This window comes from Scophthalmus maximus, chromosome 3, assembly GCF_022379125.1.
Source record: "Scophthalmus maximus strain ysfricsl-2021 chromosome 3, ASM2237912v1, whole genome shotgun sequence".
In the NCBI taxonomy this organism is placed as follows: domain Eukaryota; kingdom Metazoa; phylum Chordata; class Actinopteri; order Pleuronectiformes; family Scophthalmidae; genus Scophthalmus; species Scophthalmus maximus.
This window is the reverse complement of record NC_061517.1, coordinates 26,918,612-26,940,360: the sequence shown is the minus strand read 5'-3', so window position 1 is coordinate 26,940,360 and position 21,749 is coordinate 26,918,612. Positions and strand designations below refer to the sequence as shown.

Below are 21,749 nucleotides of genomic sequence, written 5' to 3'. Positions count from 1 at the left end.
AGACACGTCATTCAAAAGGTTTGTACTCAGAGTGCCATCTCCCGTTCCCTTTGGTGGACGTGCCAGGTAGGAAGAGCGAAGGCTTCTCTGCAGAGGAACTGGTTTCATTCCACGCGTGAGCGGACCATCTCATTTCAGAGTCTCTGTTATCCAGCGACCTGCAGCGATACGCAATCTAAGTAACCGTAGTGATAGCTATCTGCTCCGAAGGAAACAAATGCTTTATGGAAGCAACTGAACCGTTCTGAACATCCAGGAAAAGGGGCCAGCGCTCAGAGATATGAAAGGAAGCCAACAGGTAGCAAACTTGGTTATTGTTGTTTTAGAAGAAAATAATCATGGAAAAGCACATTCAGTGACTGATCGGAGAATACGATATACTCCACATACAGTATATACTTTTCTGATGTGCCTGCCACACAATACAGAGTGAGAACCTCCTTCAAATTGAAGAAGTATGAACCAATATCGAATAAATAGATGTCAGAAACCTGGTGTTGAACCAGCATCGGTGTCAGTGTTTTCTTGACATGTCCGACAAACGTTTTCAGTGTTAATATTTCAGGAGGACCACAGCTTTGAAAAAGAATTGAAGAAGCTGGACAGGAAGCAGACATCATAAGATATGATTTTGAATAAACTGACTTCAGTTTCAGTAAAATAAAACTAACCCTGATGAAAGTTTAACATTCTGAAGAAAACACAGAGTTGACCATGAAAATTGACATTGGCCATTATATGAATCAGACTCACACTGATATTATAAGTGACATCACACTGTATGCCCTGTGACCTGTAAAAAGTGTAGGCGTGCTTTAATATTTCATGGAGAAATAATCATGTGAAGAAACCAAATGGGATGACTTTTAATTGAAATCACTATAAATTCAGAGAGAAACATGTTTAAAAATATTGGTGTTATAAATAACATGAAATAATTTAAATACATTAAGGTCACTGTCAAGTCACTACAACCTACCAGATACCAAAATTCATTAAAGTCATATCATACAGACGTTAGTAAAGCGGGTGCACGTGGTGCACCAGGTACACGGTGTAAAATAAATCTGTTTCCCAACACACAAACTGAACCAGCAGACTTGGAAGGTCATTGACCAAGTTCATTATCTTTATTTTGTGTCTATAAAAACCTTGATTTTTAATTCTGCATTAATAATGCAACCGACATGGAGACTTATATCAAATTTAAAGCTCACTGAGGAAGAGTGAAATACTTTTTTCATGCAGTCTCTCCTGTTAGTGTGATCCACCTCACACGGCCGTCCCACTGCGTACATATGATCTGTAATGTATATCAGTCGATGAGGATCCACTTTCTGATAAGGAATATTTATAAAGGCTTTATAATTTGGAACATACAGTGTCTTTGGTAATATTAAATAATTCAATGATAAACATAACAGTAATAAACCATACATAAAAATACATTTCCTCTGCAGGAACATGCTTTGTATTTTTAAGTAACTCTATAAATGTTACATGTCTTGTTTAAATCATCACATTTGTTTCCTTGACTACAGTTGGAGCATCTGACCAGTGGTTCCGTCAGTGTTCTCTTCAACAGGGGGACGATGACCACGACTGAACCAAGGGGCAGCGCTGCCTACGTTTTCCTCCAGTTCATTGGGAGGATGAGTAGCTCTACAACTTAGACACCCCAACACATGTTGTTCCTGTTACCGATCTACAACACGTTTTATTAACCATTTATAAACCTCATCAGAAAGTAGTACCACAGTTTTTATGTTGGGAGCGCCTGGATTTATAAAACAGTCTAATTTAAACAGGAATGTATGAAGAGGAGATGCCCTTTCAAGATGATACGTCACATGGTGTTTTTTATATTTAGGACCAATGTGCTCTGTTAAGAATCAAGGAGTTTGTATGGAGGCTTCCGGATCTCAACAAGGTTATGGTGAACTGAACACATTAAAATATCAGTAGCTTAATATCAGTAGCTTATAGCCTATACATGGAGATATAGATCAAGCCTATATCCTTTCTTAGTCACTTAACTCCAGCCGTATCAAGTTTTGCTCTGCCACTTTGTTTCCCCTTTAACATGGAGCCTCTATTTGTCAACCTGAAAGGCAAAAGTACAGTAGACCTCGCCCACCCGACGAGTGCATGCCAACGAAGTGTGACATACACTGTCTGTTCTAATGCTGCGTTCCAGTTTACCTCGGAACTCGGGTTTATCGTTCCAGTATGATCTTGGAACTCGGAATTACGACCTCCGACACGGAAATTGCAAATGGAACGCCCCTGCGAGTCGGAAAGAAATCACCAACCCGACTTCCGGGGTCCGAGTTCCGAGGTAAACTGGAACGCAGCATAAATCACTCACAGTCGTGGTAACCATTGTCTGAAAAAAACAAAAATACAACAACAGCAACAATAGAAAAAACCCCAAATGAAAATATCCAAATTTTATGGCCAAAGCTTTCTATATACCAATACAATCATATACCTTTGTATGGAGGAACATCCAAGTAAGTGGTGCTTTGTGACTGTTACAGCTGTCCTGAGTTACAATAGGTCAAAACACTGACGGATACAAACACACAAGATCTCAGTCTTTGGTCACATCCACGTGTGTGATTCTCTGTGAGCTGCTGCTGGTTACGCTGCTGAGAAGTTCGATCTGATGGAGTCCTCTCGTAACTGACGGTGCTTCCCAGTGTCGCCCTCTTCACTACGTGAGCGACGCTCAATTGTAATCCTGTAGTTCTTTCTGCGGAGGAAATAATCACATTGAAGGGAAAGTCTTGCTTTTCTAAATTTGTGAAGGTTCTCAGTCCTGCAGGTCCTGGATAGTCGCTGTTGTCGACATTTGATAAAAAGGTGTTGAATGTATCTAGATTGTCCAGCTCACATGGTTTAAACAAGAGGTATAACTGTGAATGATCCATGATCGCCTTACTCGACTCACAACGTGAAAATCTGCTTTGCATTTGTTGTGAACGCAGCATTAGCCTTCCACTGGGAGGCCGGTGGTTGTGCTCACCTGACAGCTGAACTTGAACGCAACAATACTAGTATACATGAGGAGATAAAGATCATTCATAATTACCTGAAAAAGTAGAATGCTATAAGCAAAGCAGTTCCAAGAACAGCTCCCACTATGACTCCAGTCAACGCTGATACTCCGAGTCCACCTGTTTGGAGCAGTTAGTGGTTATGACTCATCATGTATAAAGCGTCACACATACAAATGTCGCTGGTTGAAGTGAACAGAAGTGCACATTTACATGACTTGTCTGTCGTCTCTGGCTGTGCTTTATGTCTTCCTCTCAGAGTGAAGTGGTCAGTGTTGAAGGCGGGCAGCAGCTGGAACGTTCCATTCACACCAAAGTAGTTGGCAACCACCTGTAAGGTAGGGTAACACATTACCATACAGTCAAGGACATACTGTATACAGTACTGTACACCATCTTCTGACTGATGCCTCGTCCTCTTACCTCATAGGTTCCTGCCTCGACATTGGTCATGGACATCAAAGAGAAATCTCCATTTCTGTCGCCATTAACGTCCATGGACACCTGGCCGGCGATGCCTGTTCATCACCAAGTAGACAATGAGAACCTCATTGAGCTGCGTCTAGCTTTCTCTGCCTCTGTTAGAGACTTTGATATATAGAATTGTGATCTCAAAAGACAATTTTTCATAGTTAAGGTCTTTGACAAGCTGGTGGATCAGATTAACTCAGAATGTTTCAATAAAGAGCCATATTAATGGAAAACATGCTTTGGGCTGATAAACTTTCAATTTTCAATTATGTAAGGTGTGAAGGATTTTCCTTTGCCCGTAGGTGGCACTATGACTATAACTAAAGACTGACATGTAGACGTCCTCAGGCCAAGACTCTCATGTAAAGATTGGAGAATGTATATTTGAGTTACCTCAACGTCCTATTCTATGGCAAAACATTGACATCTGCTTCCCACATACCGTTCAAGAAAAACAAGTATTTCAATTCAGCATCGCTCAGGTCCGTATGATGGTGATGTAATTAATTGTCTTTGAGGAGGTTGTCAAAGTACAATGCCTGTAAATGGCAAAAAACTGTGGCAAAACTGCACAGTACATTAAAAATAGCAGACTTCCTTTTGGGATTATGGCTGCAAGGGGCTTTTATTCCAAACATCCCACATGGGCTACATCATTGAAATTTTCTAGTACTATCAATCCATTTTTTTTGCCACACCCATAAAAAGGTATTTCACCACACCTGACACGTACAGTGTGTGGTGAGTTCCGAGCCCCTCAAGCCCCTCAAACATAAGGTAAATATTTGTGGAGGATAATACAAGAAAGGAGTTTTTAAAAAAAAAATAACCTTAAACAATGAAGTTATACTTAATCCATCCCTCCATTATCTATACCACTTTATCCCTTATTTGAGGGTCGCAGGGGTCTGGAGCCAGTCCCAGCTGACACTGAGCCAAATCGTATCACAGGGCAACATACTGAGTCACAGCATCCCTCTCACATTCACACCTGTGGTCAGTTAAGAACCTCCATCAAGCTAACCGCTCTCTGCAGGTCCATGGACTCGTTGACACAGTGTATTATATCACACCAATCCTGATAGATGCAGGACTGTCATTCTGCCCGTCTGCTTGAACTGCGACTCCTCCTCAGTTGCTGGATCATCTTAGCAGACATTGCGAACATGCTGTACAAATAGATAAAACAACTACACACTGAACTCGACTCCACAATCAACATCCCTGACACCTTCAAGCCCGTGGTGTCCACTCATCTCCTGCACCACAGGCTCTCATCAACTCTCCCAGGGAATCGGCCTGTCGACCCTCGACTTGACTATGACTAACACTGTCCTGCTGCGTACACTTGAAGTGCCTTCTACTTTTAAATGTCTGAATCTTTTTGTGAATGTTAATTACCTCCATCATTGTTGGTTTGTTAGGAGACTTACCCAAACAATTACCTCCACTTGCCTGGACCTAACCCTAACCTAGGACCCAGATCCCAACCCTAACCACAATCACTGACCAGAAAATCTGCTTCTTCCCAATTGGGGACACAACGTTTGTCATCGTCTACCAGTTGCATTTCAATATATCCTTTCATTCTTCAAATTACTAACTGATGGTGAACATTTAGAAAGTGAGAGACCATCAATCCTTTGTGACCATATGAGCAGCTTAACCACAATTTTAGTATTATTTATTTCCCTCATTAAAAAATGCACACGCCATCCGCCTTTGGCGATACGTATGGTACTGCGTATTCACATCACGCCACCAGCCACGCAACCATATGATTTATAATAAAGTGTGGAGAAGTTAATTGTACTTATTCTAATGTACATGCTGGTGGCTTGTTTGTGAAACAAAGGAAGTAATTCACTAAACTGAAATGAAACGACAGATTGGCCAGATGACAAGCTGGAATGTTCCATAGATTTGTTGTTGTTCGTTTCACACAGATACACAGTGGCTGCTCCGGTACGTACGCCTACAAAATCTAACGCCATGTGTCATGAGGTGGCCCCCTGACCTCTAGGAAAGCTTCCAGGTCAATCTGTCAAAGCGGAAGAGGGAGAGGCCAAAGCCTTAAGTAGAAGGGGGGGACCCGGAATGGACCATGTGTAGAGGGGTGATTCCTGTCGGTGCTGCAGAGAGGCGCCTGTAGGAACTCTCACTAAGGTGGTAGTTCGTATATTTCTGTGTCAGCCTGGATCTAGTAATGTGTTAGTGTGCACAGAGATGTTTGTATATGTGAATGTTGCACATGTAAGTTGATTGATTTTGGAGGAGGGGCTTCCTCCTCGTGGCAGCGTGGGCTCTGACAGGCAGCTGATCTCATGTTTGTTTGATTGACTGACAGAAGTTACTTGTGATAATTTGAAGAGTTTGTATTTAAGTATTCTGATTTCATTTTTGTAATTTTCTACAATTCACCCTTGCAACTGTGCACTTGGTGACGGCAATGAAACAAAGCGTATTGTGTCCATGTCTCCTTCTTCCATCATGGGGCCAGAATCCTCCACAATCCAACACAAACCCTGTGCTATGAAAGGCAAGAATATCTTGTACAGTTAACAGGGAGTTGTGTTTTCTGTATTCCTATGACATTCCGATTTGCAGCAGTTTGTCTTCTAAATTCTTCTTCTCTCATTTTTCTTGTTTTTGCCCATTAGCATGCGTTGTCTTGTCGCAGTGCATCCAGCGCTCTCAGCTGCTGTGATTTTTTATGCTACGTCAGAAGCATCTCCACCTGCTCCTGACGATGCAGGTGGAGAATTCATAGTGATTTAGTGTGAGCAGTGTCGTTACCCTCAAACGTTCTGTTCCACATCCGTGAGGTGATCACTGTTCCGTTCTTCTTGCTGTATCCATTTTTCATGGCTTCATGCAAGGCGACAGCATACAGCAGCATGGCATCATGGAATCCCTCCACGAACATGTTGACCTGAATGGAACGTGATCATACAAAAGAAAATGATTGTACTGCAGCTGCTGCCTGCGGAATGAAATGACACTGAACATATCACACATCAAGCAACTCTCGGAACATAATGTGTAAAAGCTATTTAGACATTAGATACTAACGCTGTTTATCCACGTGTTAGGTAAAGTTTTAAATTTCCACATACAGAGTAAATAGGAAGTAAATGATCCGGCTGCCAAACTCATGTGAGTAACCCAACGCAGAAATTCACTTTGCGTTTGGTGTGAACGCAGCATGTATGTATGTAGAAATGTAGAAAGAAATGTTGAAAGATTAACTGAAACAGCTTTCATAGGGATCAAGGTGCCAGATTATATAAGCATAAAATGTTCCTGATTCCAAACCCCAACGTGAGGAAGTATTCAATGAATCAACCCAGATCAGTTTCAGTGGCACGTTATTTGTAATGTTTCATATGTTTTATGTTTCTGTTCCTCCCAATGTTTTAAAGTCCTACAGCCTAAAATACCGACTCTTCATATTTCATTCAGAAGTATTCAAGAGAAAACCAATAAGACGAGTTCAAGGTTGAAAAAAGAATGAGTTCTCGCGTGAGACAGACAAACATACGTACACTTCCGCAGTCCTTGCAGTCATGAAGCCCAGCTTGTTCCACGGACTTTTTCATTTCCATGGAGAAGTTCTCAAACTCGGGCTTGACGGTCCTGAGCAGCGTCAGCGTGTTCAAAGAAGCATAGGCTTGCCTCGCGTCGTTGTCATATTTATCTCCTCTCTTCCATGAGCCGTTGCCTAGGGTTTTTATCAAGGACAGAACAAGGTATATTTTCAATGTTTTCAATCCAGATATTTATGGGTGTCACTTTAGATCAATAAAAAGATTTATCATGCATTCAAATGAATTCAAAACTTCTAAAGTAATGTCACTTTACCATAAGAAGAGGCGTTGAAGAGTTCAACATTAAAGAACATATAATTGCCGCTGGTCAACCGCCGTCTGTGCGCAGCCAGCATGACCTCTCGGATTTTGTCTGCTCCCATGCACATGATCACCACTGCAGAAAAATGACACAAAGATAAATGCAGTTATGGTCAATGCCGTCAACGGTTTGCCCGAATACCATAGATAAGAAATCATATCATCATGAAGAGACTATTGTAGGAAATCGTTGATTCACTACAACTCAGTTGTCAGAGCAGTTTGCAAACACAATTCCTGGTAGTGGGGGGACATAGATCAACAATGTGATTTTGACATGCATTATAGATATAAATCATATATTGGGTCTTTACTAACTGGCACACTGGTGGCCATGACAGCTTTTTTTCCAAATGCTCATCAGCTGTTGGCCAAACTTTCCCATTTGCCTATTTCATCATGTTATTATTCTGTAAGATTTTGGATAACATACGAGAGAACACATGTTGTTGTGGATGGATGATCTTGTAGCACCGACACAAGTTATTTTTTTCCATTGCGCGCCAGCTGGCTCTGATATATGAATATGAGGCAGGAACATTTCAACCGGACAACAGAGATTCAACATGTTCAGAGCTCTTGGTGGACACAGGACTTCTGGACAGGACGCCCTCTCCTGTGCCTCGCCTCACCAGACATGGAACCAGACACAGTGTCTACACAGTGGGCATTCACTCACATTTTCCACTCATTCATCTCAGGCCTGTCTGATACAACAGATACACAGAATCAGTAGGAGTCCACACAGGTTACATAACCACTTGCACGATTCCTTCCACAACCTGATGGTGATTTCATGATAGAAACACTGCGCACCTGCATGAAACAGAACCAACCATTTCATCCATTAATGACGACTAGTTGACGTGTTTCACAAAAATCGAATGAAATGAATAAACATGATCCGAGGTACACTTCTGAAACGGGTGACTATCCATCGTGGTGTTGAAACCTGGTCTACAGATATGTGGAGTGTTAATTCCCACTGTTCACTCTCACTTTAATACAATCCTGGTTAATTAAAGGAGGCTGAAGCCGAGTCCATCTCTGAATATAGACTCGACGGGCTGGAGTATCTCTACTCCTCACATCCGTGGGTTCTACTCCTCTTCATAGTTATAATTCTCCCTTTATTTATCAGTGTGAGTGAGCAGCACACACACAGATGTGTTTCCATGATAGGAATCCTGTAGCTATTCTCATCCGGAGCCCCGTGTGTTATGAAGTACACACTCACTGGAAGTAATGGAGGAAGGAAAGTGTTTGCCATAAAATATCAGAAATACATTTTCTGTAAAATCTTCTTTCACTGAGTTGATCATTTGTTTTTCCCTTTGGCGTCCCGATGATTGAAGATAAATAAACCGACAAACACGTATCAACACAAACAAGCGTTGCAATTGGAATCCCACCAGCCCGGCGTCCCTGTTAATAAGGAAGATTCAGAGTTTTGCTGGAACATTCCTCGCAACTCTGTCACTTAAACACACCTCCTGAAATATCCCTCGAGTCAGTGGGACAAACTTCACCTCAGTCCTGCCAGCACTATAGCACCCTTTAATTACACTGGGCTCTACACACACTACTGGCCCTGTGTGTGCTCTGCAAGCCATTCCATGGGGCAGCGCTTGCAGCCAGCAACATTTGAAAACTTCTGGATTTTCCTTTTTGCTAGGGCACTGATGCTAGTTACAAATTAACTGAGGAATGGGGCAGCACATGGTGCACGTACTGAGTGCCCACAGTGTACTGCGAGTGGCCCTGCGTTCACCATGAACCTGACGAGCTACAGCGTATGCAAATGGGGGGCTGTTGTGCAAGGTTCTCACCACAACTCCAAAAACAGGGATCGGTGTCGCTGGAGGTGTCGGAGGTGAACGGGATGAAGAAACCAGACGAGGACTCAATAACTGTCCTGTTTGGTCTCACTAACAGAATGGTCCTTGGTAACGTGCTGCTGCCCTTTCCGACTGAGCCTCAAGACATTTGTGGTCGTACAGTAAGAGCGAGTCATTGCCTTACAACTGTGCAGCAGCTCAAGGGGAGTTCTCTCCAAACACAAAGACTGCATACAAACTCCGAATGGGAGTGCATGTCTCAGGAGGATTAACATCAGGAATGGACCAATCATGAGAGAGGAGCTTCATTTTCCCCTCCTAAGTGGTTCTTACATGTTGTAATATTGTGTGGTGTACAGTACGAGCAGAGCACGAGGCGCTGATCAAGTGACGGACAGAGACGTGGCAGTGTCCGCTGGAAACGTTCAGGTGACGTCAAATGCTCTGGCTTCAAAATGTCACTTCCTCTCACTCATACATCCCGTCCACACGTTCGACAGAGGCATCAACACAATGAGGGAGGTCTGACGTGTGGTTATATCTGCCACGCGTGGCGTTCCAAGTGAGGGGTCGAACTTGAAAGCATACTCACAACTATATGGCCTTTCATACAATATAATCAATATCTGAAGATTAATTTAGGGCGTAACCATGGCTACGTGGTAAGTGTCCATGATGTGACTAGAGTCCTGATTAAAAAACATAATGAAGTGGATTAAATGTATTCTTCATCCCTTCTTGTGTGTATATTTTGTATATTAAAACACTTTGTGTATTATTGCTTGTATAAAAGAGGACACAGGACTAGAATAAAGTACCATGACACTCATGGCTCCCAAGTGCACTTTCTTAAAGCTGAATGCTTAACATACTACATTCTTTGTAAAGATGCACAGTCTGACTGTATTTGATGGCCTTAATCTATCGTTTATAGATTTTGTTGCATTATTAAAGTAGCCGCAATTAATGCCTTCGAACTTCTCTAGGTTTCTATGACAAACGCTTGTCACCGTCCCGCCGCTGAGCAGATTCACTGCATCTGATTGTGCCCTGGTCACGTCATGTTGTTGATCTCGCCACTCGTCTGTAATGCAGTTATAGATGCACAGCCTCCGGCGACATGTCTGCCAGAGCTGCTGGACCGAGGCGGCCGGGCACAAACAGACACCGGCGGTGACCTTCTGTCGAGGATACGCACAGAGAGGCTGGTGGGAAGAATGTCCAGAAGTCTGCTTTATTACAACTTGGCTCGTAGACGTTATAATAATACAACCGTTCACTATCAGCACAAAATGTCTGTAAACTACAGGTTGGGTAGAGTCTTCACTCTTTGCCAAGTTGGCTGATACAGAACTGTACAGAGAAGTAATGAATTGAAATACACACATTATAGAATCACACGGACCTGTCGGTCGATGATCTATCAGCTGATTCAAGGTTAATAAAATATCTGCATTTGTTAAGCAAACAAGTATTATTGGTTTTCTGTCAGTCGTCAACCTTTTTTATTGGCGTGTATGTGTGAAATATTCAGGTAAGCAGGAGTCTCACTTCTGGCAGCACTGAACGGCGCTTTCACCTCATCCCTCAGATTAGAATGCCACAAGTTAATGATGAATGTTTTCACTGTACGCAGCATCTGTTCTCAGCCAAAGGTCACCTGAGGGGTAAAGGAAGCTGATGTGGCCATAGAGTCCGGAGGAGACGGCGCTCCATGACATGCCTCTGGTGAAGTGATCAGGATCAATGTCCCTGTCACGTCTGTCCGTGGAATACCAAGCTGCAGACAGCGGCTCTTGAGTTCAGTACAGTACTGCAGAGAACATAGTGCCTGAAGAAAGTAGATCCTTCGCTGATGCACCATGTTTCTATGTTGAACATTGTACTGGGACAGATGTGGCTTCAGAGCGCTCTACCTGGGAGGTCGGGGGTCAAGCAGGATGTCCCACTAGGAGACTGGGTTAGTTACCTCCTATTGTCTTTTCTTTCCTTCCTGTATAACGTTCAGATGCAGATCTGCTGCTGTGGAGATCCTGCTGCTCAAGAGCTGCTACAACAACTCCCACCACCTGCCGCTCAAATGATGGACAGATTTAAAAATCAGACATGAAACGTATCAGAGAAAAAAAACTGACGTTACTGCCTCGACGGGCGCTTTTCAAAAACCCTAGAGAATTGTCAAATGGTGAATGTGTCAAGAGAAGGCTTCTTTATTTTACCTTCAAACGGAGGTCAACTGATTTGAATGCAAATGACTTGGGGACAGTAATCTTCAGCCTGCAGCCACAGAAGGGACTGACTCAACATCTCCACCATCTCTCTCTCACCATCTCTCTCTCTCCATCTCTCTCTCTCTCTCTCTCTCTCCTCTCCATCTCTCTCTCTCCATCTCTCTCTCTCCCTCTCTCTCTCCACCATCTCTCTCTCTCCATCTCTCTCTCATCTCTCTCTTCCTCTCTCTCTCCTCTCTCCACCATCTCTCTCCCTCTCTCTCTCCATCTCTCTCTCTCTCTCTCTTCCTCTCTCTTCCTCTCTCTCTCCTCTCTCTCTTCCTCTCTCTCTCCTCTCTCCACCATCTCCCTCTCTCTTCCTGTCTCTCCACCATCTCTCTCCATCATCTCCCTCTCTCTCTCTCCATCTCTCTCCACCATCTCTCTCCCTCCCTCTCCCTCTCCTCTCTCCACCATCTCTCTCCCTCTCTCTCTTCCTCTCTCTCTCTCCTCTCTCCACCATCTCTCTCCCTCTCTCTCTTCCTCTCTCTCTTCCTCTCTCTCTCCTCTCTCCACCATCTCTCTCCCTCTCTCTCTTACTCTCTCTCTCCTCTCTCTCTTCCTCTCTCTCTCCTCTCTCTCTTCCTCTCTCTCTCCTCTCTCCACCATCTCTCTCCCTCTCTCTCTTACTCTCTCTCTCCTCTCTCTCTTCCTCTCTCTCTCCTCTCTCTCTTCCTCTCTCTCTCCTCTCTCCACCATCTCTCTTCCTCTCTCCACCATCTCTCTCTCATCTCTCTCTTCCTCTCTCTCTCCTCTCTCCACCATCTCTCTCCCTCTCTCTCTTACTCTCTCTCTCCTCTCTCTCTTCCTCTCTCTCTCCTCTCTCTCTTCCTCTCTCTCTCCTCTCTCCACCATCTCTCTTCCTCTCTCCACCATCTCTCTCCCTCTCTCTCTTACTCTCTCTCTCCTCTCTCTCTTCCTCTCTCTCTCCTCTCTCCACCATCTCTCTCCATCTCTCTCCACCATCTCTCTCCCTCTCTCTCTTCCTCTCTCTCTCCTCTCTCTCTCCTCTCTCTCCATCTCTCTCCACCATCTCCCTCTCTCTTCCTGTCTCTCCACCATCTCTCTCTCTCCATCTCTCTCCACCATCTCCCTCTCTCTTCCTGTCTCTCCACCATCTCTCTCTCTCCATCTCTCTCCACCATCTCCCTCTCTCTTCCTGTCTCTCCACCATCTCTCTCTCTCCATCTCTCTCCTCTCCATTTCTCTCTCTCTCTCTCTCTCCATCTCTCTCCTCTCCATCTCTCTCTCTCTCCCTCTCTCTCTTCCTCTCCCTCTCCTCTCTCCACCATCTCCCTCTCTCTTCCTGTCTCTCCACCATCTCTCTCCATCTCTCTCCTCTCCATTTCTCTCTCTCTCTCTCTCTCTCCCTCTCTCTCTCTCTCTCTCTCTCTGGACTTCAGGTTCCTCTCTGATGAATGAGAGGAACCTGAAGTCCAGGTTCCTCTCATTCATCAGACAAGAGTTTTTGAATCAGTGATGTTTCACCATGTCTGTGTTCAGTGAAGGAGGAGACTCATCTCTCACTCTGTGTTTATGATCTGATTTATTCTGTTTTTCAGTTATTCTGTTGTTGTGTGTTTTTTTCATTTCATTTGTAGAGGACGTGATGTTCTCTGGTAAATCTTAATAAACATTGTTTTTTAAAAATCAAAAAAAAAAATCTCCTCTCCATCTCTCTCTCTCCACCATCTCTCTCCTCCTCTCCATCTCTCTCCTCCTCTCTCTCTCCTCCTCTCTCCATCTCTCTCCTCTCCATCTCTCTCCTCTCCATCTCTCTCTCTCCTCTCTATCTCTCTCCTCTCCATCTCTCTCTCCTCTCCATCTCTCTCTCCTCTCCATCTCTCTCTCCTCTCCACCATCTCTCTCCTCTCCATCTCTCTCCTCTCCATCTCTCTCTCTCCTCTCTATCTCTCTCCTCTCCATCTCTCTCTCCTCTCCATCTCTCTCTCCTCTCCATCTCTCTCTCCTCTCCATCTCTCTCCTCTCCATCTCTCTCTCCTCTCCATCTCTCTCTCCTCTCCATCTCTCTCTTCTCTCCATCTCTCTCTCCTCTCCATCTCTCTCCTCTCCATCTCTCTCCTCTCCATCTCTCTCTCCTCTCCATCTCTCTCTCCTCTCCATCTCTCTCCTCTCCATCTCTCTCTCCTCTCCATCTCTCTCTCCTCTCCATCTCTCTCCTCTCCATCTCTCTCTCCATCTCTCTCCTCTCCATCTCTCTCCTCTCCATCTCTCTCCTCCTCTCCATCTCTCTCTCCTCTCCATCTCTCTCTCCTCTCCATCTCTCTCCTCTCCACCATCTCTCTCCACCATCTCTCTCTCTCCATCTCTCTCTCATCTCCATCTCTCTCTCTCCACCATCTCTCTCCATCTCTCTCTCCTCTCCACCATCTCTCTCTCATCTCCATCTCTCTCTCCACCATCTCTCTCTCTCCATCTCTCTCTCATCTCCATCTCTCTCTCTCCACCATCTCTCTCCATCTCTCTCTCCTCTCCACCATCTCTCTCTCATCTCCATCTCTCTCATCTCCATCTCTCTCTCTCCATCTCTCTCTCCTCTCCATCTCTCTCCATCTCCATCTCTCTCTCTCCACCATCTCTCTCCACCATCTCTCTCCTCTCCATCTCTCTCTCATCTCCATCTCTCTCTCTCCACCATCTCTCTCTCATCTCCATCTCTCTCTCTCCATCTCTCTCTCATCTCCATCTCTCTCTCTCCACCATCTCTCTCCACCATCTCTCTCCTCTCCATCTCTCTCTCTCCATCTCTCTCTCATCTCCATCTCTCTCTCTCCACCATCTCTCTCTCATCTCCATCTCTCTCTCTCCATCTCTCTCTCCTCTCCATCTCTCTCCATCTCTCTCTCCTCTCACCAACTGGTCTCAGCAGATGTTCTGGTTCTGTTAGAGAGTTCTTTCTGTTAAGAGAGTTTCTTCTCTCCACAGTCTCAGAGCTGCTCATTGTGGGAACTGTAATATTGGGACGTCTTCACTATGTGAAGAGCCCTGAGAGGATGTATGTGATTTGGTGCTGTACAAGTAACATTGAATTGAATAGAATCCAGTGTCAGAGAATAGTGGTTACAGCGTCACCTTTCAGTGACATCATGGGGCGCCCTGACAACAGGAAGTTACACCACGTGTTACCTGACGGCGGCCACACACAACCTTTACTCAAGCTTCTGCCAACATGTGGGGTTGTTCTAGAGTCACCCCGCAGTTAAACAGGGGGTTTGACTGCTGCTGGTCGGACAGCTCTCATGACCAGAGGACCACTGCTTCACCTGGTCCCTCATACAGTAGCACAATGCAAGAACCACACAGAGATACAATGAATAATGACATTTATAACTGTAGCTTCAGGTGGCTCTGCCCCACAATGTCAGATATGAGTAAGATTTCTGAGGTGTAAGCTGCAACAGTTTCCATTAAAGTTGGAAATGAAACTCAACTTTTCATGACGACTGTCTTCTGACTGACTCGGACGGTGACACCGGGCCGGAGCTGCTGAAGTCGTGCGACCAACTATGTCGTACGTGGTAAAAATGACAAATCGTCCGTTTCCTAAATCAGCGCCTCGACCGGGGACAGGAGGTTCACCACAGAACCCTTCGCCTCAGAGCATCGGGGGTTTCATTTGATTTACCAACTCATGGTTGATGATCTGGTAAAGGGAAGGGTCTCCTCGACTCTCATCCCAGTAACTTGGGACGTGCCTGAGACTCGTGTGACGTTTCCTTTTGGTAGAGATTGAAGTGCGATCGCATCATTTAGAACTGGCGATGACATTGACCTGCAGACTTGTGAATGATTGTTCAAGTTAACATTAACAGTGTAAACATTGCATTTACATGCACTGACGTTTGTCACACTGATACGTTCGCTTAAAAGATGAAACCCAACTCAACACTTGTCACTCAAACTTTCATTCGACGTGGTGTATATTTGAGCACATGGGCATGATGTCATTATGTTTTCTAAGACATCATTAGATGGGACACAGTGTCTGGGGGCTCGCTCTGACTTTCACCTTTGTAAGTGAAATAATGTCATTTCCACCTTCTCTGTCCGTTCAATCAAACTGTGGACGATCAGTGAGAACGCTTGTATGAGCAGCCACACCTCTCATCTTGTTGTCATCATGAGAACCAAAGAACGCCCACCATGTCTGCAGGGAGAGGAAGCAGCGCCTTGCACACGCACGCACGCACGCACGCACGCACGCACGCACGCACGCACGCACGCACGCACGCACGCACGCACGCACGCACGCACGCACGCACGCACGCACGCACGCACACACACACACACACACACACACACACACACACACACACACACACACACACACACACACACACAGTCGTACATTGATGCAACTCTGAGGAAATACAGCTCTTACTAAAACAAAGTTATTCATAAAAGCACAGATACAAGTAAACTGTATCTGTTTTTAACAGCAGGATACTGCAAAAATTCAATACAATCCTTCAATCCTTCTCTCCGATTTCTGTATATCCTGAAGACAGAGCACCACGGAGGAGATGTGACATCAATCAATCAATCAAAATCAAGAAACATCAGCTGACTGTGAACACCGGACCAACACTACGCACTGCGTCACCGGGTGTTTGAGTTTCACCGCTCATCTAAACGGGGCAGAACTGAAGACGCCTTGTGGACGAACTCCCCAGACCGCAGGTGAAAAAGAGGCTGAAGAGCAAAATACAGTCGATCAGAAGGAGGTGATTGATAAACAGGCGATCCACTCACAGTGACGCATGGCAACGACAAGCTCAACACGCAAAGTGATTTCTCCAGAGGATGATGTTGATGTCTGGATGGTGCCGACGGAGCAGAATGACGTGAACACAGCAGATGTCGTGGCTTAATCAGTACAATGACCGTAGAAATAAATTGCAAAGGAATATTGGTGATCGCATCAATCCACCATCAATATGTATTTTATATTTCATAGGGTCACATTGCACTCACTAAAAATAAGAAAGTTCAAACAAGGCTGCACAGAATTAATGAGTCAGGTAATCTGACATCTCCTGCTTCAAGTGTCAATCTACTAAACTACCACATAAATAAATACAACACAACAAACTCGTGTTCTCTGTCTGTCATCCTCATGACTGTAGAAATCAACTGATGCAGATCATCTGTAAATGCCAGATATCAGACGACTGGTTCATCATCAACACAAAGCCACCATCAGAGCAGATCATGTGAATCAAGGAGATGTCACCTCTACATGTACATGTTTCTACATAGAGGAATGACAATCTGTTCCTGCCTATTCATATTCCATAAACCATTTCAAAATTGATTGGAAATCTCAAGAATGTTGATGACACCGGGGTCCTGAGCTCTCAGCTTGACTTACACTGCACTGACAAATGCTAATACAGACAAAGCTGTTGCTTACTAAAAAAAACTCAGGAAGGATAGAACTGTCCCTTCATACAAAAAACACTGTGCTAGATATAAGATGGAAATCAGAATACGGTATCAGTGATGCATGAAGACAAATAAAACCAAGGAAACATTGATGGGTGCGTTACTCACTTTGTGGCTTTTCCCAAACTCAGACATGACAGATCTTTCACAGTGGAACAGAAGTTCTACTGACATGAATTATTACTTTTGTATTAAGTGCCATTCAACCATTTAAAAAGGATCAAATAAGGTGAGGAGGTCAGAGGTCAGAGATCTGGCTCAGGTGGAGCAGGTCCTATCATCAGCACTACAGTACAGTACATTACATGTACACTAGAGTACATTACATGTACAGTACACTACAGTACACTACATGTACAGTACACTTCAGTACACTACAGTACACTACATGTACAGTACAGTACTGCAGAGTCTTTATTTTCCACACACATAACCTTGCACACTGAGTCTGATGCATTTATTATCATATGTATTATCACAATAGAATCTTCAAGCAGGGAGGAGAATTAGAAAAAGAAGGAAATACTGGTTCCATCCAGGAGAGTTGATCAAGGAGCTGAGGAGTCACTCTGCTCCGTTCTCTGTCCACGTCAACACGTCACTGATCCAGTGTGAAATGATTCTAAAATAAAAAAGACAACAGATTTCCACCACCAGACTGATCCTGGACTACAAGGAGCAGTGTAACACACACACACACACACACACACACACACAACCACCCACGCACGCACGCACGCACACACACACAACCACAACCACACACACACACACACACACACTCACTCACTCACTCACTCACTCACTCACTCACTCACTCACTCACTCACTCACTCACTCACTCACTCACTCACTCACTCACTCACACACACACACACACACACACACACACACACACACACACACACACACACACACACACACACACACACACACACACACACACACACACACACACACACACACTCACTCACTCACTCACTCACTCACTCACTCACTCACTCACTCACTCACTCACTCACTCACTCACTCACTCACTCACTCACTCACACACACACACACACACACACACACACACACACACACACACACACACACACACACACACACACACACTCACACACACACACAACCACACACACACACAACCACACACACACACACACACACACACACACACACACACACACAACCACACACACACACACAACCACACACACACACACACACAACCACACACACACACAACCACATAAACACACACACACACACACACACACACACACACACACACACACACTCTCACACACACACACACACAACCACACACACACACACACACACACACACACACACACACTTGCTTCATTTAAACCAGTCTTCTGCTTTGCGACATGAAGCGCTGTGCTGCAGGACGTAACCGTGAGGAGATGGTGAACTGTGACGACGAGGGATGGACATGGTCCACGACAACACCCCGATCGACGGTGACTGATTGGTTCTATCGCAGCGCAGCCCTTCGTATACAGGAGTTCACACCAGTGACCAAACTGCAGCCACACTCAGATCAGATCGGAGCTGCTGCTCTGGATTTCAGTCAACAGCAGACGCAGACAACAACCAGGGGAAGTAAAGGAGAGTCAAATAGCATCTATGTGTGCAGAGTGTGTAACAACACTGTACTGTCGAAGAACACTATCAGCCAAGGACAAGATCATTTATGCGGTTGCATTTGGCTCATGCCCAAGAGCACAATTTTCCAAAAGGGGGTGTGTGACAAAGAAACAATGCACACAGTGTTTATGATGCACATGTTCGTAGTGTTCTTGGAAACACTTTCTGTGGCTAAATCTCTCCAATGTCTCCGTGTCTGTGCTGTGAATGTGACGGTGACAGCGATGCTTCATCCAACCTGAAGTTTGTCTGCACACATCATGGCCAAATATCAAATCGTTCATTTCAACTTCCTGAAGGAGAAGCTGGGGATTTAAAGCACTGAGTTGAGAGAAAATCCTGGTTTATGAACGTCTCTACCCGTGTGAACCGAGCCCCGTCGCCTCTGGCACCGCTCCGCTGAGCCGAGGGCTCTACAACCTTCGCTGAAGCCCTTCACACCTCCCGTCCAGCTCCTGGCATGCCGGGAATACTAATGTGTGGCCATCAGGTGCTTCGGTTGCTCTTCAGCAGTAAGCATGTATAATATATGCTGATTTATACAACAGCCAATCCTCTGATATGAGGCCATGTAACTGCGATGACGGGCAGACTGCAGCCAACAAGCTGCTCGTCAACCGTTGGATACGACTCGTATGTGAGGAACGTGCCGTCACATCTACAGGACCAGTACAGTAACTACTACAGTAGCCTAGTTCTCATGCTGCTTGAACTTACGTAAGAAGTGTCACCTTCAAAACGTGTTCAAGCAGTTCTGTCAGCCTGCGTCTCTCTGTTTTCCCCCAAAAGAATACCACCATATTCTTAGGTGTACTTGGGAAACATCATGAATCTCATGGGACATTCTCCCCCAGAGCTATTTATTTTAATTCACATCATTATTAGGATGAAGCCCCTCTGCACATCTGTCCTGAGAACAGAGGAAGACAGGCGCAGTGTTCAGGTGTTGTCTGACTGTTGGAGGAGGGAGGACGTCCTGTCGGTCGCCTCCAGCTCCAGGTCACTGACCCATGAGGTGGCTCGATGTTCCATGACAGAAGCGTGATGTACGCGTGGCTTGACTCTTCATACATTATTCACATGTTCAGTATGTTCAGTTCTACCTGCAGATCATGTGAAACAACGACTCTTTCTCACACTGACGAGTGAAAGCAGATCAGTTTTCCTAGATCATCATATGAACGCGGACGCACGTGACAGGTGGTTTGGGGGCTGGTGGGTTCTTTACCTTCAGTGTCCTGGATGTTGTGCAGGACGTCCTCGGTGTCCAGACGGTCCTCCTGGGAGAAGGCGTACGTCTTGATGTTGTAGTCGATCATCTGGTGGTAGACCCCCTCCAGGGTGAAGTAGCAGTTCCTCTCCTCCTTGTCGTCCTCGTACAGGAGCAGCGCGCTCTTCCAGGTGAAGTGCTCGAACATCGCGATGAAGGTCTCTGCCATCTTCCCGTAGGAGGGCGCGATGCGCGTCAGGTGCGAGTACTCGGACTTCTTGTTGCCGAAGCCGGCGGCCAGGGCACCTGCCGAGATCACCGGGACGTCCCAGTGCGACGCGAGCCTCACCACCGCCGCCGCCTCGTACTCGCACACCGGACCGAGGATCAGGTCTGGCTTCTGCCCACACGACTTGTCCACCAGCACGAAGATCGCGTCGTTGACGCAGTCGGACTTCTCAAAGTGGACGTTGAAGTGGAAGCCGGAGAAGCGTCCTCCGTCCGTCCGGAGCGTGCGCTGTGCGTAAAGGATCGCCGGAGCGACCCTGGCGTGTGAGAAGAGGTAGGAGTTGTTCTGTGGCAGGAACACCAGGACATCTATGTCCTCGGTGATGGGGTTGGTCACAGCTGCACTCAGGGCCATCACAAAGTACACGCACACCGTGTGGGAATGTGGCATGGTGCGCCTCTCCACGTCCCACTTCAGATCAATGAGCAAACTGTTGGAGAGATGTTCGTCAAATATGTCTGTGTCCAAGTTGGCTCCACTTGGCAGCGCGCATAGAGCCGCGCGCACAGAGCCCGCCGCCGCAACTGGATGACTTAATAGAAACGAAGTGTGTTTGTCTTGGAAAGGCGCGGATCTGCCTGAGTGTGCGTGTTTTATTCAGCATGGAGAGTTCCTCCTCCTCCCTCTCAACCTGCTCTGGAGATCCTCTCTACAGCTCCTGCCAGGCTCGGAGGTCCGTCCAGCTCCGCCAGCAGCCACCACGCACGCTGGCTCCGGCCTGGAGTTTTGAAGCATCTTCTCAGGATCACTCCTGCGTCATCGGAGCGCTGCGCACCTCCTTCTTAAAGCGACACGAGCGCCGCGCGCACAATGAGCCGCTTCAACGCGCCGCCGGCCGCTGCGCCGGAGGGAGTGAAGGTTCATCACAGATGGATTTATTCACCGTGTGTTGGAGATCAGCCCCTGAGCCGCTGCTCCAATGCTCCACCTGCATGTTCCTCCTCTGATCTCCTGGAGAGGAACTTCTCAACTGACACAGCACGAGGGGACATGGCAGGAGAAATAACGAGGATACGATGAGAGAGAAATACATATACAGATACAAGTAGACATATGTCAGATAGACAACAGAGGAGCAGCCTGACTCAGTTGTACATGATGACTCCACCCCCTCTGTATTAATAAGTATATTAACGATACAGGCTGTGATGAGTGAAGAGCCTCTCCTCTGTCCACCTCACTCATCATGCTCCAACACTCAGAGACACGGTGCGATTTGAGTATGAGCATTTCATACTGAAAAATAGATTATCACTTAATACTCACTCATAATTCCAGAACTGTGTTAGTCCTCCTTCACTGTGGGTTCAGTTTCTTCTGGTTTTGCAAAGGAGTGAAAAAGTGCATAACCAGCAAATTCAATTTGGAATCAAGACGCAGCAACAGACAGACACAGACAGACAGACACAGACAGACAGACACAGAAAGACAGACACAGACAGACACAGACAGACAGACACAGAAAGACAGACACAGACAGACAGACACAGACAGACAGACAGACAGACACAGACAGACACAGACAGACACAGACAGGCAGACAGACAGAGACAGACACAGACAG

At 45.7% G+C, this 21,749-nt stretch overlaps 1 protein-coding gene across 1 annotated transcript; it reads right to left on the bottom strand.

Moving 5' to 3' along the window:
* Nucleotides 1-1,100: 1,100 nt before the first annotated feature.
* On the bottom strand, nt 1,101-20,939 carry npr3 (natriuretic peptide receptor 3). Its single transcript, XM_035640972.2, has 8 exons — nt 19,915-20,939; nt 7,392-7,514; nt 7,076-7,251; nt 6,327-6,462; nt 3,483-3,577; nt 3,273-3,390; nt 3,095-3,179; nt 1,101-2,755 (listed from the first exon to the last, which is right to left on the bottom strand). Exons 1-8 carry the CDS (start codon nt 20,573-20,575, stop codon nt 2,644-2,646), a joined length of 1,506 nt encoding a protein of 501 aa, XP_035496865.1. The 5' UTR covers nt 20,576-20,939; the 3' UTR covers nt 1,101-2,643.
* Nucleotides 20,940-21,749: the final 810 nt, after the last annotated feature.

Excerpts from the sequence above, each read along its gene's own strand:
- npr3 (XM_035640972.2), bottom strand. The coding sequence starts at position 20,575 with ATGCCACATTCCCACACGGTGTGCGTGTACTTTGTGATGGCCCTGAGT. Across the intron at positions 7,252-7,391 it reads CTTCAACGCCTCTTCTTATG|GCAACGGCTCATGGAAGAGA; the intron begins GTAAAGTGACAT and ends TAAAAACCCTAG. Across the intron at positions 6,463-7,075 it reads ACTGCAAGGACTGCGGAAGT|GTCAACATGTTCGTGGAGGG; the intron begins GTACGTATGTTT and ends CGTTCCATTCAG.